Source organism: Podarcis raffonei, chromosome 14 (genome assembly GCF_027172205.1).
Source record: "Podarcis raffonei isolate rPodRaf1 chromosome 14, rPodRaf1.pri, whole genome shotgun sequence".
Classification (NCBI taxonomy): Eukaryota; Metazoa; Chordata; class Lepidosauria; order Squamata; family Lacertidae; genus Podarcis; species Podarcis raffonei.
Window position 1 is genome coordinate 29050088 of NC_070615.1, and position 18697 is coordinate 29068784.

At 54.2% G+C, this 18697-nt stretch overlaps 1 protein-coding gene across 2 annotated transcripts; it reads left to right on the top strand.

Annotated features, from left to right (window-relative positions):
• The first annotated feature begins 683 nt into the window (after nt 1–683).
• Nucleotides 684–16954, top strand: ERN2 (endoplasmic reticulum to nucleus signaling 2). 2 transcript variants are annotated; one of them, XM_053365232.1, is made up of 22 exons: nt 687–981; nt 2758–2875; nt 3035–3068; nt 4089–4161; nt 4315–4387; nt 5272–5394; nt 5622–5723; nt 7071–7332; nt 7500–7578; nt 7677–7827; nt 8452–8573; nt 8783–8956; nt 9655–9913; nt 10086–10179; nt 10887–11076; nt 14237–14336; nt 14610–14809; nt 15031–15178; nt 15557–15684; nt 15800–15923; nt 16077–16144; nt 16349–16954. In XM_053365232.1, exons 1-22 carry the CDS (start codon nt 892–894, stop codon nt 16523–16525), a joined length of 2889 nt encoding a protein of 962 aa, XP_053221207.1. In that variant the 5' UTR covers nt 687–891; the 3' UTR covers nt 16526–16954. The 2 variants fall into 2 exon arrangements, with proteins under 2 accessions (XP_053221208.1, XP_053221207.1); XM_053365233.1 differs by lacking the exon at nt 15800–15923 and having other exon boundaries at nt 684–981; nt 16349–16455.
• Nucleotides 16955–18697: the final 1743 nt, after the last annotated feature.

Genomic DNA, 18697 nt, shown 5'->3' on the forward strand with positions numbered 1-18697 from the left:
GGACTGGTCTTGGGCAGCTGTTCATGCAACTGAGGAGTGAAGGCCAAACAGACAGGTTCCTGGTTGGCCTTGTACAGGCCTTCCAATGTGTCTCCTTCTCCGCCTGCGCAGTTTTTTGTCCAGCACTTCCTGCTAGTGAGATCTGTGGGCAGATTGTGGTTTCAAGGCTGTATCTGAAAAGGTGTGTGAGAGCAGCACTGCCAGCTCATAACCCAGCTCTCCTTACTTTCACTGGGAGGGGGATCTGGAGTTCAAAATGCCATTTGAGGAGGGGTTCTGGAGAAAGGGCTGTTCTTTTTTCCAAACTCAAAAAAGGAAGGGCTCTTTGCACATGCTCACTCTGCACTTTGTATATGCTCGGTTGTTGCCTTTGCTTCCTTCTGCTCTCTTCATTAGTGCCAGCAGCCTTCCTTACCACCCTGCCCAGCATGTCCCACTTCCTGGTTCTGGCTGGGTCTGAGCAATGGAAAGCCCTGACCCTCAGAAGTGGGAATCTCTATCTCTCATACACACATGAACGTGTGTTTGCAAAAGCAGCCATCCTCATAAAGAATTGAAATCCTCTGTGTGCCTCTGGGCCCGTGCAGAGTGCCCATTCTACTGGCGGTGGCCGGGGGGGGGGGAGTGCTTGGGAAGGGGAAATCAGCGAGCCCCGTCCTCCTGGCTGTTGGTCCCGGCAGGGCAGGGCAGGGACCCGGATCTGGGGCGGAGGCGTGTGCCAGGTGGGGCAGCAGCGCCCGGGAAGGCGGTAGCGTGGCAGGTCCGCCTCCTCCCTGCGCGGAACCTGCCGGAATGGAGCCGGGGCGTCGGGCTTGCGGGGGTCTCGGCTGTAGTCGCGGCCCCTGGAACAAATGAGGAGGAGGATGCCCGGAACCCGCGGCAAGAGCAGTCATGCGCCACTCTCCGGAGCAACAGCCCCGACGGGGCACCCGCGGACCGCGTCTGCTCCTCCTCCGCCTCCTCGGCGCCCTGCTAGCCCAGGTAAGGCTGTGTGGGGCGTGGGGTGTCGCCTCCTAAAATGTGATGCCCACCAGCCCCAGCCGAGCCCAGCTGCAGGAGTGGAGCGGATCCTAAGCCCAGGGCTGGTGGGAGATGCTGTCGGGACGCCCAAGGCTTCCCCCCTGTAGGGCGTTGGGACAGACCCCCCTCTCCCCGCCGTGGGCTGACTCTGCCAACTTGGAAGCCCGCGGAGCAATCCACCACCCACCCAAAAAAAAAAAACACCATTCAGCGCTCTCCTGAGTCCCGGAGCCCTTGAAGACAAGAGGAGATGGCTTTCTTTCCTGCTCCCCTAAGTCTTCTTTTCCTGAAGCAGAGCATGATGCCGGCCCCGCCAAGGCGCTAGTCCTTCGCGAGGACAAAAAGAAAGGGGGGCGTGGAAATGGGGGCGCTTTCAGACAGCAGGGTGGGGGGCTGAGGAGAAGGCTGGCTTTCTCCTCCTGGTCCCGAGGAGGAGGAGGAGCAGGAGGAGAAGGAAGACTCTCACTCTCCCCTCCACCGCCGTGTTTGCTAAGCTGTTTGCCCAAAGGGTGCGCCCGGCTGGAGTTGGCGGGCGGGCGCAGCAGGTGAGCTGGCACAAGTCCGGCTGTTGCCCTCCAGGAATGCGCCCGAATGTGGCAGGTCCCCCCGGCTGCAGGGGTTTCTCTGGCAGACCCGGAAGCGGGGTCGTGGGGTGGGCGAATGTCACACACACAAACCACTTCGAGCGTTATTGTTCCTTTCCCCGAGAAAGCGTGGGAACTCGTTTCTTCAGGTATCTTGGGAGTAAGCCTTCTGGATCAGCCCATGGCGCATCTAGTCCAGCCTCTTGTTCTCACAGGGGCCAACCAAATGCCCCAATGGGAAACCCCTAAGCAGGAGCCCAGCACAAGGGGCCTCTCCCCTCCTGTGCTTTCCAGCAGCTGAAGCATTGCTGCCTCTGACCAAGGAGGCTGAGAATAGCCACTCTGGCTACTAGCCATTGATAGCCCTCCATGGATTTCTCCAATCCTCTTTAAAGCCATCTATGCCATTCTCTTTTAAAGCCCATCTGCAGGAGCAGGTTCCATGGCTTAACTGTGCTCCATGCCTCTCTGAGTGGCATAGGAGCGCTTCAGAAATATGGGGTGGATGTGATCACTGGGTGCCATCCGATGCTCCCCACAGGGTCCCCTTTCCTCCCCACTCCCCGTTTTGGCTGGCAAAACTAGGTCCTCTCTTTTACCTGGGAAGGCTCTGCTGCCAGGGTTGGAGGCTGCAGGCAGGACCACCAAGACACTCAAATCAAGTTTCGAGAAGACCATTGGTCCATCTAGTTCAGGACTGCCTACACTGACTGGCAGCAGCAGCAGCAGGTCTCGGGGGAAGACTTTCCTCAGCCCTTCCTGCAGATGTCATGAGAGAACTGAACCTGGGAGATTCTGCATGCCAAGCACATGTTCTGCTCCTGAGCAGAGGCCCTTTGCTTGAGCTGCCTTAGACTGAGTCGTAGAATCACAGAAGAGCTGGAAGGGACCCAAAGGGTCATCTGGTCCAGCCTACCACCATGCACTGAGTCAGCCACCTAGTTGGCTCTGCAGTGCTGTCTGGCGCCTGGTGAGATGGGGCTGCTGAGTTCTACTAGGGTAACCCTGATAGTAAGGAAGAGGAGGAAGCTGGCAGCACAGGACCAGCCTCTGGAGCGACTGTGCACAAGAAGGCAGGAAAAGGGCTTGCTGTGGCTCTGTGTTCCAAACTCACCCCGCTTCATCTCTTCCGGGCCTGCCCCCCCCCCCCCAGTGTCTTGCTGGCAGCACATCCACTGTTGCGGAAACGCTGCTCTTCGTGTCAACCCTTGACGGGACCCTCCACGCAGTGAGCAGGAAGACAGGAGATGTCAAGTGGACCCTGAAGGATGGTGAGTAGCAGCAGAAACCCATGGATGCTGGGTTGGGGTTGTGCACTGGCTAGGTGCCTTTCACCTTGCAGGACTGGGCTTAATAATAATAATAATAATAATAATAATAATAATAATAATAATAATCTGAGTAAGCACCCCTCCACTTTCTCCTTCCAGATCCACCTCTGCAGGTGCCGGATTACGTGGCAGAGTGAGTGTAGCCTCCTGCAGGAAAAGGGCTGGGTGCTTTCCCCTTGGTAGGAACAGCTGTCTTCCCAATCCACAGCCTGACTCCCAAGGGCTTCAGCAAGCCAGCCAGATGGGTTCCCAGTTTTGTCTGGAGGTGACAGCCAAAAGCGCCCTCTTTCCATGCCCTAAGACTAACCCAGATGTAGTTTGTTTGTACATCCCACCTGCCTGGCCCCTTTCCAAGATGCAGATGTTGTAGGACAAGAATAAGGAACCCTTTTCAGCCCAAAAGCCATTTTCATTTTGGGGCAACCCTCTGGCAGATGCTCTTCCGTGGTGGGCAGAGCCATAGGCAAGAGTGGGCATGGCAAGAAATGCAGATTTCACCTCTGGGCACCAGGTTAGTTGCTACACACTCACACCATTCTGTCTTCCATCCAGGCAAGGGAAAGGCATTATCAGGGTTCAAGTCTGGTAAGGAAGAGTGGGAAGCAGGGCTGGTGGGGCTGTGGCCTTGGGATAGGAGGTGTGGCCTGGGGAGAGTGGGATGGAGAGGCCACATTTGGCCCCTGTGCATGAGGTTCTCCACCCCTGGTGTCAGAGGCAGAAGAGAGCGACAGAGAGGTGGGGTAAAAGGTTTGGAAATGGTACTTAAACCATCAGGGAAAATAAGAGAGCAGTTACTGCTCCAGGGGTCCAGACAACAGCTGTGAGAATCAGCTCTGTGAAATCTGCACAAATGTTGGGATTTTTAAAATGAATGAATGAATGGGAAAGCATGAATTTTGAGCTTTTCCCGATGCCAAATTCTGCTCTGGGTACCAAGTTCAGACTGGGGTGCTGGCAGAGGGCTCTGGGAGGCATTGCCTGCTGGCTGGTGGTATGTGAATCGGTGGAGGGGTGTGTGTGGATCCCCTGAGTTGTAATTCTGAGCTTAGCAAAGTAGCCACTTGCCCAGAGGAGCAGGGAGCACTTTTCCACAGAGGAAGAGGATCAGCAGCAACTGAGCAGCTGTTGTCTTTCGCCTGTGTTCCTGGCTCAGGCCAGCATTTCTTCCAGACCCAAATGATGGCAGCTTGTATGTCCTGGGAGGCAAGAACAAGGAAGGCCTTATGGTGAGTGGCCTGGGAGCAGCGGAGGGAGGCTGCGTGGCTCTAGGGGAGGCAGGCTGGCTCTCTAGCACAGGAGGACCTCCTCAAGCCAAGGGGAGGTGGCCCTGTGGCCCAACTGCTGCATTTTTACTCTTATCCCATCTGTCTGTGCTACAGAAGCTGCCTTTCACCATCCCTGAGCTGGTCCAGTCTTCTCCTTGCCGAAGCTCCGATGGGATTCTCTACACAGGTATAAGCTGGTGGGATGTGTGGGGCAGCTGTGAGTCAGGGAATGATGATGATGATGATAATAATAACTACTAAAAATTCTATAAAATATATCTCTGTGGTGTACAGAGAACTAAAGCAACAACAGTCAACTTCCACAACAATTAGGATCCTAGTGAGTTTCTAGATGGCCGAGCAAGTATGTGAAGCAGAGGGTATTGTGGAGCCTGTTTGCATTTTGAATAAGAGTGCCTCTGAGCATGTGTGGAGTTCCTTTCCTTCACCAACGAAGGACTGTAGGAAGTCAGAAGAACAATCATCCTAGAGGTTTTATTTACAATGAAGTGGTGTACACAGTTTTATCAAATAAAATCCAGTGGGGGTGGGATTACCTGGGGGGTGGAGCTGAGAGATAAGGGGGTGGCAGGCAGGTGCACTTTTCACACTTTGAAAAGCTGGCATTACTGGATCAAACTCATCAGGTTTTCTTGAATTAATTAAACAAATCTGTTTTAACTGGATTTTGAATCAATGCGCCATTAATGGTTCCTGTTTTGAATTTTATTGTGTTGTTATCTTCCTTGGTGGGTCATGCAAACCACTATTCTGAATAATGCTTTTTATACTGCAGCGTAGGAGGCTTTGGGGATGAGTTTAGGGAACCAAGGGGGCAGTAGCCCAGAAAAATTCAGGAACCACTGAAATAAACAAATACATTTCTTAAGTGAGAAGGAGATTTGATCCCCAGCACTTTTCAGTTTAGAAATAAGGCATGAGCTTGTGTGGGCCACTGTGCACATTCAGATATAATGAGGCGGATTAAGCCAAAAGTGCCACTCACCCATTTATGGGGTGACTGCAATGGGTACCAAGCAAATATCCCTCTCCCCACTGCCATTTCCCCAGGGAAAAAAGAGGACACGTGGTTTGTTGTAGATCCAGCATCTGGGAAGAAGCAGACCACACTGTCTACCGAGGCTTGGGATGGTCTGTGCCCCCAAACTCCACTGCTCTACATTGGACGCACTCGTAAGTCTGGGTTCCCTTTTTGGCTTGTAAACGTAACAGTTTATTGCAGGAGGGAGCAGGAACTCCCTTCTTGGCTCCTGAGCAGAATCCCACAGGAAGCAGATATCCACACCATTTGCCCAACGCTGGTGCAGTCAAGAACATGCAGGCCTTGAATGTGCCTTGCTCCTGGAAGTGGGTGGGATGTGACAGGCTCTGTGACCACACCAGGTATTTTCCGCCTGCAGAGTACAGCATCACCATGTATGACACCAAGTCCCGCCACCTGCGCTGGAACGCCACCTACCTCGAGTACTCTGTCCCGTTTCAGGACCAGAACAATGACTATGGTGGGTAACTGGAAAGGCAAAAGAGAAGGGCCTTGGCTGGGCAGGTGATGTGGGTCCATCCATGGGCATAGCCAGGATTGTTAGGGGAGTAGCCAAAGTTGTTGAGCTTCTTTTAGAATATCACCCCTTCCCCCCAAGTTTCTGAGCTTTTTTGGGGAAACCATGAGTAAATACAGTCATACCTTGGGTTACAGATGCTTCAGGTTGCATTTTTTTGGTTGCGGACCACCAAAACACGGAAGTACTGGAATGGGTTACTTCCGGGTTTCGGCAGTCGCACATGCGCAGAAGTGCCGAATCACAACCCGTGCATGCGCAGATGTGCCGCTGCAGGTTGCGGACGCTGCGGGTTGCAAACGTGCATCCCGCATGGATTACGTTCATAACCCAAGCGTCCACCATATACCTCAAAAAGAGGACATTGCAGACGGCAGGCTTTCATTGGAGGGAGGGAGGCTTCTGCTGGGGGAGGCAGAACCTCAGCTAAGTGACTACTTTCTATGCTTTTCAAGAATTTTTGTGGATCTAGGGGGTGCAGCTCCTCCCACCCATAACTCCCCCCCCACTCCACCCCACCCTCAACTTTCTTTCGCAGCTGGGTTTGCAAAGAGAAGATTGGCATTGTTTCAAGTGCCCCACAAGTGACCCTACTCAACCCCCTCTTTTTATCCTGCACCCCCGAGCATTTCCACCACCACAGCACCAATGGGACACATGAATACATAAATTTTTAAAAGGGGTGAGATTAGATGCGGATGCACAAAGCATTTAATTAAAAAAAAAAACAAGACTCCTTGCACTCTGCTCCCCCTTTCTTCCCACCCAGGGTGGCCCTGCCCTCTGCCTGCCCCCCTGAGCTGGGGCATCATGCTGGGCTGGGCATCAGGGACAGCAACCTCTCCTCCTCCTCCTCCTCACCTGATCTCCAGCAGCCGCTAGGAGCTGCCCAAGGGAAGAGGCTGGCAGCAGCAGCCATGGAGAGGCAGTGGGATGCTTCCTCATAGCTGCCACTGCCACCGCTCAGGGCAAGCTCTGGTTCATCCTCTTCCTGGAGCTGAGTGGCAGCGTTGCTGGGAGGGGGGAAACAGGGATATTCTTGGATCAAATCAGAAGCTGGGATTGCTTTCATAATTCCAGGACTGTCCCTGGAAAGTCAGGACACTTGGAGGGTTTGCAACATAGAGTCTTGTGGCACATTAAAGACAACCTTTTCTTCTTGCATCATAAATGTGCACGGACTGCAGACCATTTTACCAGATGCACCAGGAACTATCCCTCTGGAAAGCGAGATAACATTGTTCAGGGAAGCCACTTACTGGTTTTCCTTAACCTTCACCCTCTGCCCAGAAATGGCCCACTTTGCCTCTAGCGGAGACGGCCTGCTGGTGACGGTTGGCAAGGAGAGTGGGCAGGTGCTGTGGATGCAGGACTACGGCTCCCCTGTGGTTGGCGTGTACACCTGGCACCAGGACAGCTTGCAGCGGATGCCCTACCTCAATGTTGCCGTGGAGAGTCTGCGCTACCTCGTCCTGCGCTCCCAAGACACTCATTTCTTCATCCACTGGAACTACCAGTCCACCAAGGACTTCACCGCCAAGACTCGGCTGCTGTGGGTATTTGGGGGGGGTGTCCTGTGGCAGTGAGTTCCGCAGGCTTAATCCACAGCAAGCGGGAGACTGCTCAGTTTGTGCTGGCAAGTTCTCTGCTAGAATGCTGAGCTTTGCCCTACGGTGTCACTGATGTGCACCCTCTCCACCCCACTCCCCAATTTTCTAGGCCAACGCTGTACGTGGGCAAGTACGCTGCAGGTTTCTACGCCTTGACGTCCTTAGTGCACGAGGGCACAGCTCTTGTTGTGAGTGTCCTCTTCACCCCTTGGGTGGCCCTGGGCAGGTGGAGGAGGAGGAGGAGGGTGCTCACAGAACTTTTTTTGTGTGTCCCTGCCTGCTACAGCCTCAGGGGCTGACACTGGCCCGCAGCAGTGGCCCCACTACAGAAGACGTGACGATCCAGAAGTCCGGTGAGTGCGAGATCACGCCCAGCACAAGCGTCAAGTACCCACAGGGCAGTATCACCATCCCTCATAGCCAGTGGCTGCTGATAGGTGAGTCCCCTTCCTCCCTAAGCAGGCAGGCAGGCACGCGCGCATGCGCGCGCGCACACACACACACACACAAACACACCATGATGAAGCATTGGCCCCCTTTTTAAAATTTTGCTCTGCATACAAAAGAAATGGGGAAGGGATGATACCTTCCACTTTGGGAACCACTGCTATGGATCCAGGATGCCCCCTCAAGCAGCAGCAACGTGACTCCATTGGGCAAGCATTGCAGATTGGCTTGCCAATCAGAAGGTTGGCAGTTCGAATCTGCACAACGGGATGAGCTCCCGTCGCTCTGTCCCAGCTCCTGCCAACCTAGCAGTTCAAAAGCATGCCAGTGCAAGTAGATAAATAGGTACCACTGCAGTGGGAAGGTACACGGTGTTTCCATGCGCTCTGGTTTCCGTCATGGTGTCCCATTGTGCCAGAAGCGGTTTAGTCATTCTGGCCACATGACCCGGAAAGCTGTCTGCAGACAAACGCTGGCTCCCTTGGCCTGAAAGTGAGATGAGCGCCGTAACCCCATAGTCACCTTTGACCGGACTTAACCATCCAGGGGTCCTTTACCTTTTTACCTTTACCTGCAGAACCACAAATAAAGCAGAATGTTTTATTTCCCCGCAGGGCACCACGAATTGCCACCCGTGGTCCACACCACCATGCTGAGGGCTTTCCCCCAGACTCTGCGGAGGAGCCCAGAGGTCATCCTGTCCCACAGCTCCTCTCCCAGGACCCTCTTTGACGATGTGAGTGGAGCAAGGGTGGGGTGTGTGGGTGTGTGCTAAAGCTGCTTCTGTGATAGAGAATAGAGTGTGTGTGCTTGGACAGGGTGGGGGTCTGGATGGCGAGAGGGGATGTTCCAGAAGGCAGCCTTGCCAAGGGTGTCTGTGTGCCTAATGTCTAGGTACAGGGGTATGTTTTGTTTATTATTATTTATGGCATTTGCCTGTTTTAGTTCCTGGCCTCACATAGTCAGAGGCCACATGATGAGGATAGCTGGCACAGCGCAGACCCCCGCTTGGAGATGGAGCAGACGGAGATTTACCCTGGGTTCAGCCGCTTGGAGCTGGCGACGGCTGGCGTGGCTGCTGTGTTCCTGGGCGCGGGGCTCTTCTTCCTCCTTCTCTGGGTGAGTGGGCTTTGGTCTTTTTCCCCTTTGGGGGCAGCTTTGGGAAGTACTGTTCAACCCCACCCCCCCAGCAGTGAGTCCTGGCTCTCTAGTCCTGCCTAGGCCACCCACTTCTCTGCCCTGAGATCAGCCCTTGACTTCAAAGAAGAACGTGCTTCTTTGTTAAACTATGGAACTCACTTCTGCAGGAAGTGGCAATGGCCACCGACTTGGGTAGCTTTAAAGGAATTCCATAGTCCTGAGGGCTACCTCTCGGTGGCTACTAGGCATGAGGGCTATGCTGTACCTCCATGGTCAGAGGCACTAATGGCTCTGGATACCAGTTGCAGGAGGGGGAGAGAGTGCTCTTGTGCTTGAATCCTGTTTGTGGGTTTCCCACAGGCATCTTGGTGGCCCCTGTGAGAACAGGACACTGGTCTAGATGGGCCATTGGCCTGATCCAACAGAGCTCTTATTATGTTCTTATATTAACCTGCCACTTGCACCATGATGGGAAGGGAACCTGCTGTCTGCACAGCAATGAGGACTAGAAACTTTGGAATGCTAAATCCTGCCTCGGAGGTCAAATCCCAATACCTGTGTAGCCTGTGGCAGGATCCAGGCAGCCCAGGATCCAGGCAGCCCTCCCACTCCCATACTGGGGAAGGGGAAGGGGCTAAAGACATGGGTGGTGTGTTTCATTCTTGCCTCCCACCCAGCAAATGCAACAGCAACAGAACCAAGAGCGGCAGCGGCAGCAGCTGCTGCACCAGCAGCTGGAGGAGAAGTTGCAGCTCCTGCAGCAGGAGCAAGGGATGGGGTGGTCCCCTGCCAGTCACAGCTCTGGGGAGCATACTCCCACAGCCTCCAGGGATTCACCAGGAATAACTCCAGACCAGAGTTTGGGCCCTTCTTCTTCTTCTGAATGGACGGATGGGGAGACGAGCCAGAGTCTTCTTCTCAGAAGCAGCAGCCCAGGTTGGTGCTGTCAAAGTCCTGGTGCAGCCAAGGTTTTCATTTTGCTTTGCGGGGGGGGGGGGTACTAAGCTCCCTCAGCCAGGTGGGATTCAGGCAACACCTGGCATTCTGAGCCTGGAGTGGCCTCCGCCTGCCCTTCTGAGCATCAGCCACTCTCCCTCTCTCCTCGCAGCAGGTGCTGACCTAGAAACCATCCAGGTGGGGAAGATCTCCTTCAATCCCAAAGATGTCCTGGGCCGTGGGGCAGGGGGCACCTTTGTCTTCAGGTAAGAGGTGCCTGGGTGAACCCGGAACAGAAGGATATACCTTCTCCTGGAAGGTCCGCAACTCGGTGGCAGAGAAGACATGCAGAAGGATCTTGGTTTAGTCCCCAACAGTTCCAGGCAGGCCTGGGAGAGACTCCTGTCTTGAAACCCTAGAGAGCTGCTGCCAGTCAGTGTTAACAATACTGGGTTATGTAGAGCAATGGTCTGACTCTTTATAAGCTTCCTATGTCCTGAGCCAGAGCGTTGGTCCATCTAACTCAGCATTGTCTACACGGACTGGCAGCAGCTCTCCGGGATTTCAGACAGGATTTTCTCCCAGCCCTACCTGGGGATTGAACCCAAGGACTTTCTGCATGCAATGCAGGTGCTGGCCATTTCCCTACAGTTTCCTTTTGCTCTGTGACTGATCTCCAAGCAGAAAAAGGAGCAAGAGCTCAGCAGTGCATCTCTGAAGGTGTTGCCTTCTGGGAGAGTCGGGAGATTTATTGAGAGAGAGCTTTGGCAGGAGAGGAGGAGGGTGGTCCAACCTGCAAGCGCAGACCAATGTCCAAGAAGGCTTCCTCCCAAGACACCTGGAGCCCAGGGAGATATCCAGAGAGGGAGCTGAGGGAGTTTCCAGCCCTGGGGTCCAGGTGCAACTGACTGGGTGCAGCTGAGCCAACCTGGCTGGCTGAGCCATGGACTGCTTCTTTCCTCTCCCTCGCTAGGGGTCACTTTGATGGGCGCCAAGTGGCAGTGAAGCGCCTGCTTCCTGAGTGCATCCACCTGGTGGATCGGGAGGTGCAGCTGCTGCGCGAGTCGGACGAACACCCCAACGTGGTGCGCTACTTCTGCACAGAGATGGACAGGCAGTTCCACTACATTGCCATCGAGCTGTGCTCTGCCACGCTGCAGGAGGTGAGCTGCGGGGAGGAAGAGGGGTGTGGGGAGGCGAGGGCTATCAATGACTCCTAGCCAGGATGGCTACGCACTGCCTCCACAGTCGGAGGCAGCCGTGCTTCTCAATACCAATTGCTGGGCATATGCGGGGGTCCCTGGCTGTCCTTTGCATCTGGGCATCTTTGCCACACATGGCCTGGATGATGATGAAGTTGGTGATGGTGATAAAAACAACAACAATTTATTACTTATGCTCCACCCACCCATCTGGCCAGGCCTCCCCAGCAACTCTGGGTGGCTCCCAACAGAACATTAAAAACACAATAATAATAAGAAGAAGAGTTTGGATTTGATATCCCGCCTTTCACTCCCCTTCAGGAATTTCAAAGCGGCTAACATTCTCCTTTCCCTTCCTCCCCCACAACAAACACTCTGTGAGGTGAGTGGGGCTGAGAGACTTCAAAGAAGTGTGACTGGCCCAAGGTCACCCAGCAGCTGCATGTGGAGGAGCCGAGACACGAACCCGGTTCCCCAGATTACGAGACTACTGCTCTTAACCACTACACCACACTGGCTTCAAAACATCAAACATTAAAAACTTCCCTAAACAGGGCTGCCTTCAGGTGTCTTCTAAAAGTCAGATAGTTGTTTATTTCCTTGACATCTGATGGGAGGGCGTTCCGCAGGGAGGGGGCCACTACCGAGAAGGCCCTCTGCCTGGTTCCCTGTGGCTTCACTTATCGCAGTGAGGGAACTGCTAGAAGGCCCTTGGAGCTGGACCTTAGTTTCTGGGCTGAACGATGGGGGTGGAGATGCTCCTTCAGGTATACTGGGCCAAGGCTGTTTAGGGCTTTAATGATCAGCTCGGAAACGTATTGCGAGCCAATGTAGGTCTTTCAGGACTGGTGTTATATGGTCTCGGCAGCTGCTCCCAGTCACCAGTCTAGCTGGATTCTGGATTAGTTGTAGTTTCTGGGTCACCCTCAAAGGTAGCCCCACTACAGAAACAGCAGGATGATGGGAACTTCATCTCCATTCATCCTCTGGAGCACGGGTGTCAAACACAAGGCCCGCGGGCCAAATCCGGCCCGCCAGACCTCGTCATGTGGCCCGTGGCATCAAGGGCGAGGTAGCGAGCTTCTCGTCCTTTTTACTGGTCCCGACCCAGATTTTAGGGTCCGCACTCCGGCGGAGGCTCTCTGCCTTTCTAAAAAGTGACCCACGCCAACAGCCTTCCCTGCCTGCTTGCAGACAGGGCTCCAACCGACACGCCCCGTCGGCACTGCCTACTGGCGGGTCCCGCAACTTTCGCCTGCCTCGCGGGCCGGGCAAAGAGGCTTTCTGCTCGCTCGGTCCAGTCCGGGGCTCGCTGCAGAGGAGGCAGTCACGCAAAGCCGAGCTCGGAGCCGGCTGCCTCTGCCCCTCGCAGCCTCCCAGGCGCGGCAGCTCGAGGGGGTGGGTCACGCGTGTGGCAACTTTTGGAGCCCAAGAGAGCCGCGGAGGCAGGGAGCGAGAGCCATGCTTGGAACGCCGCTCGCTCACTCACTCGGGCCGCAAGAAGAGGCCACTGCGGCGCTGCAGCTGGCGAGGAGATGGCCAGGGGTGCGGGCGGCGGGGCCAGGGGCTGGCTGGGGGTCTGGTGGGTAAGTAGCAGGGCTGGCAGGCGGGGAAGGGAACGGCGGAGGCAAGTGGAGAGCAGGGACCTGGCGCAGGTCCTGCCACAGGCGGCGCGCCCTGGCTGGGCTGGGAGAGGCGAAGCATCTGGGCGGCTGGAGCAAAGTGGGAGCCTGCCAGCAACTTGGCTGCGGGAGCCTGGCTATGAAACACCGCTCCCCTCCCCACGCCAACACATCGGCTTTCTCCAGGCCGGAGGACTTGGCGGATAGCCCCCTCCCCAGGAGCAACTGCAGCAGCTCGGGGCCCCAGCAGGACATCCTGGCCACCTGCGCCCGCAGTGCCGCTGGGGCTCCCTTGCAAGGAAGAAACTGCTGCTGTCCAAACTGCAGCTCCGTATCCTCCGACTCCTGAGTGTGGCGGCAGGGCAGGGGGAGGCAACATTTGCTTCTGCTCTGCTCTGTTGGGACAGGCTCCTGTCTCCTCCCCGTTGGAGCTCCAGTCTGCCTGGAAGCCCATCTCGTCATCTTTTTAAAAAATCATTATTATTTCTTCTTCTATTCTTATTTAAAATCGTACTGGAATAGGTATATTAAATAGTGTATAGGTTCAAGACAACACACACCAGTGCCTAAGGAAAAATAACTTTGATAAAGTCCTACAGATACAACCGGCCCTTTGAGGGTGACCAAACTGCTGATGCGGCCCCCCGATGAATTTGAGTTTGACACCCCTGCTCTGGAGTAATGAGAACTGAGGTGCTGCCACTGCCAGAGGCCAGTTGGATGGGCTCCTTCTGTTCTCTTTTTGTGATGGTATATTGGGGGACTTAACCACACACAAACACACACACACACACAGGTGGATATCTCAGTTGGTAAAGCATGAGATTCTTTATCTCAGGGCTGTGGGTTCGAGCTCTATGTAGAGCTAAAAGATTCCATATTAGAAACAGTATACTTTTGACTTGTATCCCTACCAACAAAAATATTTGGGATGGGGCAGGGGAGCAGAGGTTAAAAGTGGTGTCCCTTTTAAAAGCCCAAGTCTGTATACTGAAAAGAAAACTTTGATGAAACCGTGAGTACAGTGGTACCTCGGGTTACATACGCTTCAGGTTACAGATTCCGCTAACCCAGAAATATTACCTCGGGTTAAGAACTTCAGGATGAGAACAGAAATCGTGCTCCGGTGGCGCAGCAGCAGCAGGAGGCCCCATTAGCTAAAGTGGTGCTTCAGGTTAAGAACAGTTTCAGGTTAAGAACGGACCTCCGGAGTGAATTAAGTACTTAACCCGAGGTACCACTGTACATGGCTTGCTTTGCTTTTTCAAGTTCTCTGGTTGCAATTTGAGTCCCTCCAAAATGTTATTTGTTTGGTTTGTAAGGAATGGGTTCGTCTCTGTGCTCTGAGTTGGGCAGTGCCTTTAAGGTTATCTTTCTGAGACTAAGTTTAATCACATATTTATGATTCGCACAGGGCCCACTGGGCAGGTGGTGGCAGAACCTCCCTCCTTGGTTCCCCAGCGAAGTCATTCTGCCCCATCTTTCTGTCCCCCTTTTAGTATGTGGAGAGCCCGACATTCAACCGGCAAAGTCTGGATCCCGTCTCGCTGCTGCATCAAACCATGTCTGGGTTGGCTCATTTGCACTCCCTCAGCATAGGTAAGGGCAAGCCCCCCTACCCGCACACCTGAAGACAGGTGGTGGTGTTCCTAGGTGACGCATCAAAGGGCACAGGAACCTAGAAAGTTGCCTGATCCACCTAGCTCAGTATTGTCTACACTGGCTGGCAGCAGCAGTAGCTCCCCAGGATTTCCGGCAGGAGTCTCTCCCAAACCTACTTGGGGATGCTTTTGGGGATTGAACCTGAGGCTGTACCCAGAGGGCCAGCTGCCTCCCCACTCCATTAGATCAACGCTCTGTGTGTCTTCTCAGTCCACCGCGACCTGAAGCCCTGCAACATCTTGATCTCAGCCCCAAACAGCCACGGGAAGATCCGCGCCATCATCTCTGACTTTGGCCTGTGCAAGAAGCTGCAGAGGGGGCGGCGCAGTTTCAGCCTCCGCTCCGGCATTCCGGGCACCGAGGGGTGGATTGCACCCGAAGTGCTGAGAGAGGATCCAAAGGAGAACCCCGTGAGTAGCGTCCACCTGCCCAGGCTCCTGTGTTTACGATTCAGGCAGGGTGAAGCGGCTCCTGCGGGCCGTGAGGTTCTCTGCTGCGGAGGTTGGGGATGCCACAGGCCTGCTGGAGACCTGACCTGGCCTGGGATGGGTAGTGGTGGCGAAGCAAAGGGTCTGGCTTTGGGAGCAAAGAAAGAGGCAGTTTCCCGCAGGACTCCTTTTGTCTCCGGCAGACGAGTGCAGTGGACATCTTCTCGGCTGGCTGCATATTTTACTATGTCGTGTCCAGCGGGCAGCATCCCTTTGGAGACGGCTTTCACCGCCAGGCAAACATCCTCACCGGGGCCTACCAGCTGGCGCATCTCCAACAGGAGGCACATGGTGAGGAGCATCACCCACTATCATATCTGGGGGGCGGGCAGGCGGGGGGGGGCAGTTCTGCTAACAGAAAGAAACATCCCTGACTCCTCCTCCTTTGTGCATGGAGAGGCTTCATTTGCAGCCAAGCTCACCTGGAGGACAGGTGAGAATGGATCTAGCTATCAGGGTGAAGTTACAGACTGTGATGTCCCTGATCCAAACCTTGCCTCTGCTCTGCAGACTCAGCAGCTGGCTTTAAGCAAGTCGCTCTCAATCTCAGCCCCACCCATCTGCAAAGCGTTGATAATGTCCGGGATACCTTGCATGGGTACTGTAAGCTTAACCAGGAATGTATGGGAAGGGCCCAGCTCACTTTCTGCCTGCCCCCTTCCACCCCAGACAACGTCATCGGCCGGGAATTGATAGAAGCCATGATCAGCAGCGACCCCCGTTTGCGTCCGTCAGCCACACAGGTCCTCCTGCATCCCTTCTTCTGGAGCCACGAGAAGCAGCTGCAGTTCTTTCAGGTGAGCACCCTAGAAGGTGGGCTGGGGGGTGCAAGCCAGGCAGAAATCCAACAGGTGCAGGACTCGTCATGCTTGCAAAGCTCGGGGGGCTTTTAGCAAACTCCTCTGCATCTAGGATGTCAGCGACCGCATTGAAAAGGAGCCAGCGGATGGGCCCGTTGTCCGTGCACTAGAGGCCAGAGGGCAAGTGGTGGTGAGAGACAACTGGCGGACGCATATCTCCATCCCCCTGCAGACAGGTACAGGCTCTGCCTCTAGGGTTCCTCTCCCCCTCCCCACCAGTTCTGACCCACAGGGGGCAGGAGAGAGTCTCCACCCACCATGCAGAACAGTCAAATTATCCTGGAAAAGCAGCTGCGAAGGTGCTCACCTGTGCCATTTCCCTCCCGCAGACCTCAGGAAGTTCCGTACGTACAAAGGCAACTCGGTGCGTGATCTCCTGAGGGCCATGAGGAATAAGGTACCTTGTGTTTCCCCCATTACTCAGGTGTGTCCCTGCCCTAGAGCGGTGATTGCTGGTGGGGCAGAAAGCAAGGAGGCCAACAGGAGGTGGAACCAGAAGCTGTGCAAAGGATATGCCTGTGCAGCCAGCCTACAGCCTCCTTTCCACGGTGGTTCTGTGCGATGTGCCATGGGTGGCCCTTGACTTCCTTTCTCCCTACAGAAACACCATTACCACGAACTGCCCAGCAGCGTCCAGGAAACCCTGGGGGCCGTCCCACGCGGGTTTGTCCAGTACTTCACATCCCGCTTCCCCTGCCTCTTGCTGCACACGTACCAGGCCATGCGCATTTGTGCCACGGAGAGGCCGTTGCAAGCGTATTACCCCCCTCCGTCATGATGGGACCAGGCAGGGACATGCAGGCGGCAAATGGCAGGAAACTGATCTCCTTGGAGGATGGAAGAACTGGCTGTGGGGCCCAGGCTGCCCTGTTACGGAGGGGTGATTTCCTCCATTGGTGAGCGGCAGCATCAGCGTACACCAGCATGCTCTCTGGACCATTTGCAGGAGGACCCAGTTCAGCAAAGCCTCTCCAGGATTCCGCCATCATTGTGTTTTCGGCAAAGCAAACTTCCTGTAGAGCAGAAAGCACCTTTCAGTAGAAGAACAGTATACAGAGGTGTTCCTTCTCAATCAGACCACTGGGCCGTTTAGCTCATTATCATCTAGTGACAGGCAGTCACTCTTTGGGGTTTCTTAGCCCTGCCTGGAGATGCCACTGATAGAGCATTTTGCAGGGCTTCATGCAAGAGAGCACTGCTTTATCTTCAAGCATATGTATCAAGGGGAAGTCCCTGTCTCTGCAGTCTGAAGCTACCTCTAAGCTGCCACTGCAGCAAGGGGGCTTTCTGGAGCAGGTTTCATGCCAGGTTTATTGGGGAGGGGTGCCCACCGTCTCCTACAAAGGCCCATTGGTAGGAGAGGGTGGGCATCTCCCCATCTGTCATGGATGCTTTAGCTGAGATTGCTGCATTGCAGGGGGTTGGACTAGATGACCCTGGGGTCCCTTTCCAACTCTAAGATTCTATGATTTCTCCCGGGTAATATGCAAAAGGGCATTGCTGGCAGATAGGGTCATGTATCACCCTGGAAAAGCAGGGGAGGTGTCTGAGAGGTAATGGCTGAGATTAAGCCCTGCAATAGTATTTCCTGGGTAGAAGGTGAGAAAAAAATTGTTCCTGGTAGCTGTATTTCAATTGGGGTGGGCCTGGGGGGTTGGATCTTGGAACAGGTCCTCTGTGGCCTCCAGTTCTCCCTGTAGGAGATCCTTCAGCTCATGGGGGTCCATTACCTGACAACGGCTGGTGGTGTCAACATGGCTCTATCAATCTGGCTACTTCCCTCTGACCTCTCACATCAACCACTTGTTAAATTGCTGAGCATACCTGTTCTTGCAACTTGGGTGGCGTTTTATCCTAGCAAGTGACAATTGCTGCAATTTGTAGGTACGCTGGTAGGATGTCTTGCTGGCTCATAATTTGCCTCTGAGTGTTTTTTGTAATGCAATGTTTTTAAATAAAAGATTTTTTTGTAAAAGAAACAACAGTATATATTTAAATGTAAAAGCAAAGGAGGCTGGAGTGTTGTGTGCCCCCACCCCTGAGACAGGGGCTTTCTCAGACATTTTGCTTACAGAGTCACCTCAATGGCTCAATGTCCAGCGTTTTGGGTTACTGCTATTAATTGGATTTCTTACCAGCCCTTCACCATAAGATACCAGGGTGGCTTAGAGCAAAATAAACAATCAGTGCTAAAATCATTTTTAAAATTTGCAATGGAAATAACAGGGCAGGTCCTATAAACATGCATCTCTGTCACTCAGGCTAAGCTGGTGGTGCTTCAGATGCTGTTGGATTCCAATCCTGATTATCCCTGGATGAGTCAGGACAGATAAAGTACTTCTTCATGCAGTATCTAGTTAAACCAGAGGCTTTCAACCTTTTGGGTCCACGGCTCCCTTGACCAACTACATTCTTTCTGTGGTACCGCTGTGGGGTTCAGGAGCCCAGTTATGTCACCCCTTGCCTGCAGTCAGCAGCCTCACACCCTTTTTTGAACACCCTCCCTCATGTAGTGTTCCCATCGCCTCCTCTCTTCTGCTTGGGAGTCCTCTGGGCAGCCCCAGCTGCTGCCCCCGGTCTACGAGGTGCCTCTTCACACTGCCCTGCAGGGGCCTGGGAAGAACCCCCTGGCCAGGCCCAGCAGCATCATTCACTCGGGGAGCTTGTAGTCGTGTGAGCCTTTTGGAAGCATAAATACAAGAGGGCGGGGGGGGGGGGGAGAGGAAAAAGGGACGGAGGCCAGTGTTGCCCACAGCACCCCTGAGCATCATTCAGATGTCAAGGAAATAAACAACTATCTGACTTTTAGAAGACATCTGAAGGTAGCCCTGTTTAGGGAAGGTTTTAAGGATTGATGTTTTTCCTCTGTTTTTAGATATGTTGTAAGCCACCCAGAGTGGCTGGGGAAACCCAGCTAGATGGGCAGGGTATAAATCTTCTTCTTCTTGGC

Bases quoted from the DNA above. Each gene is read 5' to 3' on its own strand.
- ERN2 (XM_053365232.1), top strand. From the start codon at position 892: ATGCGCCACTCTCCGGAGCAACAGCCCCGACGGGGCACCCGCGGACCG. The intron at 7,579-7,676 runs GTGAGTGTCCTC...TGCCTGCTACAG, and splicing joins ACGAGGGCACAGCTCTTGTT to CCTCAGGGGCTGACACTGGC. The intron at 10,180-10,886 runs GTAAGAGGTGCC...CTCCCTCGCTAG, and splicing joins GGGGGCACCTTTGTCTTCAG to GGGTCACTTTGATGGGCGCC.